The sequence below is a fragment of the Vicia villosa genome, linkage group LG7 (genome assembly GCF_029867415.1).
Source record: "Vicia villosa cultivar HV-30 ecotype Madison, WI linkage group LG7, Vvil1.0, whole genome shotgun sequence".
NCBI lineage: Eukaryota > Viridiplantae > Streptophyta > Magnoliopsida > Fabales > Fabaceae > Vicia > Vicia villosa.
Window position 1 is genome coordinate 64,602,674 of NC_081186.1, and position 6,377 is coordinate 64,609,050.

The window sequence follows — 6,377 nt, forward strand, 5'->3', positions numbered from 1 at the left end:
TCTTTTGTTGTTTCCTTCTCACCCAGAGTTGACGGATACTTCTTATTGATTTCTCTTTCCCACTCAACCCAGAGTTGACAGTTATTTTTATGTCTTTCCCACTCAACCCAGAGTTGACGGTTATGTCTTGTCTTTCCCACTCAACCCAGAGTTGACGGTTATGTCTTGTCTTTCCCACTCAACCCAGAGTTGACGGTTATTCCTTGTTGATTTCTTTTTCCCTCTCAACTCAGAGTTGACGGTTATCTTTTCTCCCTTCCCACTCAACCCAGAGTTGACGGTTATTTCTTGTCTCTCCCACTCAACCCAGAGTTGACGATTATCTTTTGTCTTTTCCCACTCAATCCAGAGTTGACGGTTATCTTTTCTTTTTCCCACTCAACCCAGAGTTGACGGTCATCTTTTGTCTTTTCCCACTCAACCCAGAGTTGACGGTTATCCTTTATCCTTTTCCCACTCAACCCAGAGTTGACGGTTCTCTTTTATCTTTTCCCACTCAACCCAGAGTTGACGGTTATCTTTTGTCTTTCCCACTCGACCCAGAGTTGTCGGTTATCTTGTTTCTTTCCCCACTCAACCCAGAGTTGACGGTTATCTTTTATCCTTTTCCCTCTCACCCAGAGTTGACGGTATGTTTTGTCTTTTCCCACTCAACCTAGAGTTGACGGTTATCTCTCGTCTTTTCCCTCTCACCCAGAGTTGACGGTTATCTTTTGTCTTTTTCCACTCAACCCAGAGTTGACAGTTATCCGTTGTCCTTTCCCACTCAACCCAGAGTTGACGGTTATCTTTTCTCCTTCCCACTCAACCCAGAGTTGACGGTTATCTTTTATTTTTCCCACTCAACCCAGAGTTGACGGTTATTTTTTCCTTTCCAACTCAACCCAGAGTTGACGGTTATCTTTCACTCAATTCAGAATTGATTCCTTTTCCCACTCAACCCAGCGTTGACGGTTATCCTTTATCCTTTTCCCACTCAACCCAGAGTTGACGGTTATTCCTTGTTAATTTCTTTTCCCACTCAACCCAGAGTAGACGGTTATTTCTTATCCTTTCCCACTCAACCCCGAGTCGACGAACATCTTTGTTCTCTCCCTCTCAACCCAGAGTTGACGGTTATCTTTTCCCACTCAACCCAGAGTTGACGGTTATCTTATATCTCTTTCGCACTAAACCCAGAGTTGATGGTTATCTCTTGTTTCTTTTTCCTCGCAATATATGCCCATATGGGCATATATTTTATTTTCATTTCATCAGTATAATTATTTTGATAGAAAAATTTGAATCAAGCACAAATGAGGGGGTGAAATACCCCAACTTTTAAAAACCTTTCATTCAGCTTCGCAGAGTCGCGCCGCGGGAGTCTATGGCCACGCCGCGAGAGCCAAACAGAGAGTTGGCGCGACACAGGAGTTATAAGGCGTGCCGCGGATGCACGGAAAGTGATGCCCTTTTAAATTAAAACCTCTCACAACCACTCTCATTTGTGTCTTTTTCAAATTTGGAACTCCATCTCAGAACTTGGCCACTCCAATGGAAACCCTAAGTTTCTGAGGCTTCTCTCACAAAAGTCACCATCAAACTCCAGTTTTGGTCAGCCCAAGCTGAACGGTTCAAGGATTTGGGACCCCAAACCATCCTTGCGGAAAATTTGATCTCTGTTATCAGAGACACAAGAGGGAGTCCATACAATAACATATGGGCATATATTGCACACAAGAATTAGCAGCGCGTGTGAGACCCGCATAAAGAAATCAACTACGACATTGTGAAAGAGTTCTATGCAAATGCAATCAAGCTCACATATGAGACCGTTGCATACACGTATCAAATGTATGTGCGAGGCCGAACTATACTGTTTGACCAGGAATTCATTAATGATTTTTTGGGGGAACCGCTACAGCTGACGAAGGAGGAGAGGTTTTAATACAGGCAACACATGTTTGAGTGCTCCACACCTGGATGAGATTACAAGAAAGATCTGCATACCAGGAAGAGGGCCGGAACTCAGCAAACAAGGAAATCCTTCGCATTATAACAGGAAGGATTTGAACATTAACATCAGGGCAGTACTATCAATCATTCTCTACAGCATCCGACCTAGGACACATGTGACCACTATCCCTCTAGAGGTGGCATTTTTGCTCAGAGTTATCATGTCCAGCCACACTATTGATGTTGCATTCATTCTTTCGAATGAATTATGGCGAGCAGCATTGAGTGATACACAACATGGCATTAATGCCAAATGTGTGTTACCCCTACCTGGTCTGATCATGGGACTGTGTAAGGCTGCGGGTGAAGATTGCTCCGGTGAGAGACATCATGTTACTAACACTTTTATTGATGGTATTTTTATTGACAGGTTTTGTGAAAAACCCTTTTGGAAAGAACAACAAGCTCGGGTGCTTCTTCTCATGTTGGCCCGTCTGCCTCTGCAACCCCCGCCGCTAGTGCCACGCCTGCATTTGATCCTTTGGTGGATCATCATTACTACTCTGTTATGTTTGAGGCCAACCAGAAGTATCATATTTTTCTGCATGATGTTATGCAATTGCAATACATGAACATGTTTGTTACTCTTGAGGAGAGAATTTTTCCAACCAGGGAAAGTTACTTCACTTATTGTGGTTGGCCGGATTCCAACCCTTATTCCGAAGGGGGTGCAGGTGCCCAAGAAAATCAACCAAATGAGCTCGACCAGACTCAGGAGCAGCTAGAGGAGAACCTTGATGAAGACATGGACCCGATGTGGTGATGTGATATGGATGGGAGATTTGTTATTATTTTATTGACTGATGTTATGTTGTTATTTCTTTTCACTTTTTATTTATGATGTTTATACTCGGGTGGTATTTATTGTCACCGTAACTCTTTTATTTAAATTTCGTATTTCAGTTTCGCAATTTTATTTGCCCCAATTTAGAATGAGTAGTACCTAAAACACAAAGACAAGTTCAAGTGGAGAGCAATGAAAATAATCAACAATGGAGCAACATGCATTTGAATGGTAATGATATATTTTGTTTGAAAAGCGATAAAAAAGGTAAAATTCTGTCATTCCCAAACTCTTGATATGAATATGAAACTTAAGTTGCAAGTAAATTCCATTGGAAGTTTATGTATGGTACACATTAAGGTTGGATCAGTTTAGCCCTTTAACCATTGTGAGGAAAGCCTTCCATCTTTTACAAAATGCAGGAGACCAACAATCTTTTTGACATTTTTGTATCATGCTAAACCATATGTGTGCATTATCTTGTGAAAATCTGTTAAAGTGACTAAGACAATTGTTTCAAATTGAGAGTTTGCTTATCCCAATCTGTTCTTAATTTTCTTTTGTGTGAATTGATCCTTTGCCAACCGTTCTTTGAGCGTGAGATCAAGAAAGAAGAGATGGAATTCAAAAGACAAAAGAATTGAATCTTGGTCTCAATGAAAATTTTGTTGTTAAAACATTAACCACAATCTTTGGGGATGTGTTTTCTTCCTTAAACCTTCTTAGAAAGTAGGGGAGCATTCATAAATCAGATAAGAGGTTGAAATCCAAGTTGGGGAGAGGAAATCTAAAAAAATAGGACAAGTTGAAAAAGGGCAAGAAAAGAGAAAAGCTTGACAGTTTGAATGAAATTGAACAAGAAGAAGTTCCAAGAAAAAAAAAGGGAAAAACTAAAAAAAAATCAAACTGTGAAAGTGGTGAGAAAAATGAACTGCAAAGGTAAAGAAAATGAAGATGACAAAAGAGATGAGTAGAATGCTTCCCTAGAATAGGATACCCTTTAAATATCTTCTTCTTCTTTGAATCTAAACCATATTACAACCCTAGAAAGACCTTTCGATTTTCAGATTTCACAAGATTCGATGCTACTTTTGATGAACGTATGATATGAATAATTGTGGATTTAATTGTTTGGATGAGTGTTCAACCCCTCTTCTATTCATCATATCTTTTGATGAGAGTGTTAGTGATGGTCTAATTGTTATTATGTAGTGTTTTGAACCTTCCCGTGGCAATTTATTTTTGAAGTTTGTTTCATATGCGTATCCTGAGTGTATGGTGTGATGAATTTTCCTTGAATTGACCTTTGAATTGAACCATTCGAATGTGTTTAAATGAAAACTTGTTGCATGATTGTTGAAGAATATCATTGACTTCACTTAGGTGAGTACTTTTATTTAGGGACAAATAAAACTCTAAGTTGGGGAGAGTTTGGTAGGAGTAAATTTATGGTATTTTCATGTGTTAGTATGACTAATTTCGGTTTTAAACTTAAGCAAATTGTGATAGTTGTATGGGATTTTCAGTAAGAATTGAACTTTATAAGTTTAGTTCAAGTTGTGAAGCAAATCGAATCACTTTGGGTTCTATTGATGCAGGTTTGGAGCTGAGAAGTGATTTACAAGAACATGACGAGGAAAGGATGCTGGAAGAATTTGAAGCAAGAGAAAGAAAAATTAAAAAGGAAAAAGTTTGATGACTCTTTGTGTTGCTTGCCATGGGAGACTAGCCACCAAGCATCGTCTGAAAAAGTTTGGTATGGTTAATGACAGTTGCTGTTGTTTTTGTTCTGCTGATGAAACTATGAATCATTTATTTTATGAATGCTTTGACCTTAAGAAAATATGGGCTACGATCCTTGAATGGATCCATATCAAGAGAGTTTCTTTGGACTGGGAAAGAGAATTAGTTTGATTAATCTCCTCTACAAAAGGGAAGGGATGGACACCTGCAATTTTGAAATTGATTGCTGCCGAAACCTTATATGGAGTCTAGAAATACCGTAATGATATGAGTTACGGTAATACTATTGATAAAACAAAAATAGTTGACAATATTGTTGATATGATAGTCTATAGGGGTTGGTATAGAAGAAAACTTAGAAAACACATAGCGAGCCTTTTTGTCTTTTGTGACAGTTGGATCTTAGCAATCGCCTTGTTTTTTTTTTTTGCTATATTTTTGAATTAATACAAGTTGTTTTATTAAAAAAAACCAAAATTCATCTAAAAAATTATGTGACAACTCTACATCAAATCTCTTTGAAGCATCAATCAACCATTGGATGTCGTATTTAAATAAAATAATATTAAAATTTAATAATAAATAATAAAAATGATTTTATTATTATATTTTAACTAATATTCACAATATTATTTTTTAATTAAAAAAACAAAGACATAGTGTGAAATATTTAAAATACACAACACAATCATTATCACGTGCTTCTTGTAGATGTGAGTATTTGTTAAGATTCAATGATAAATTTTGAGAAATTTATTAAGAATAATTTTTCTTTGCATAACAAATAACTTAAAAGAAAAGTAAGATAAAAAAATTACATTAAAAGAATATGAATAAAGCAATAATAATCGATTTAAACCACACAATTATTTCCACCCGGTCCTCCAAACTGAAGTGTTAATCCATTTGTATCATCTTCATAGTATCGTGCATCGTAGCATTGACTATTGGAACTTTTTACTTCTCCCATATCTTTTGTAACTGATTGTTGCATTCGAGAATTATTGACAAATGCAAGCTTCTTAAAATGACATGCATGGCCAAAAACACCATTAGGTTTTACTCCAGATCCCATGGGAGGGCTAGTAGTATTTGTGGGATTTGTTGTTTTGCCTATCCACACTATTTGATTAGCCGAAGTCATGTTGGAAAATAATGATGAAGGATAGTATCCAATTTTCTTCTCATTTATATAAATCCACCAATCTTTTGTGCTTGAATTCTGCTCGTATCAATAAACTTTTGTGAGTATAATATTGTTATTGTTAAGCTAATAGTTGGTTAATAATTTAACTTTTGTGAGTACATTATTGATATAATTTTGAAATTACCTGTAAGATAGCCATGGAAATTTCGACAGAGAATCCATCAATAACTGATGTTTGATTGAACGATTGACCAATAATAACTGATCGGTCGGTTTGAATAAAACCTGGACATTGTAAATTTGCACATCCTTTCTCATTATTCAAATTGCGACTCTGTCAAATTGAATAAAATTACATTAAATTTAAAAGGAATAGAATTTTGTTATATTTATCTATTAATATAAACAAATTATTGATATTTATAAATAAAAAATTTAAAAATATATAAGAAAAGAAAATAATTTAAAATAAATTGTTTAAAACCTCATATACTAAAAACATATATTTTTATTTGTGCTAACAAATAAATAAGCTATCAAGTATGAGCTAAATACAAAATACATATTAAAAATACTTACCAACCAATGGATATAAAGATGAGTTTTATTATCTTGATATAAAGAAGGGAGTACCTAAAAAAAGTGAGTTAAATTAGATATTATTTATGGCATAAAAAAAGAAAAGCTCTATACACATTATATGCTTAA

At 35.9% G+C, this 6,377-nt stretch overlaps 1 protein-coding gene across 1 annotated transcript in view; it reads right to left on the reverse strand.

Moving 5' to 3' along the window:
• Window positions 1–5,375: 5,375 nt before the first annotated feature.
• The window catches only part of LOC131619218 (protein neprosin-like), a 1,436-nt gene continuing 434 nt past the window's right edge, over window positions 5,376–6,377 (reverse strand). Inside the window, exons 3-5 of the mRNA XM_058890341.1 lie at window positions 6,249–6,302; window positions 5,854–6,003; window positions 5,376–5,744 (exon numbers count right to left, since the gene is read on the reverse strand). Of these exons, the coding sequence (XP_058746324.1) occupies window positions 5,376–5,744; window positions 5,854–6,003; window positions 6,249–6,302 (573 nt within the window). The remainder of the gene's footprint in view (window positions 5,745–5,853; window positions 6,004–6,248; window positions 6,303–6,377) is intronic.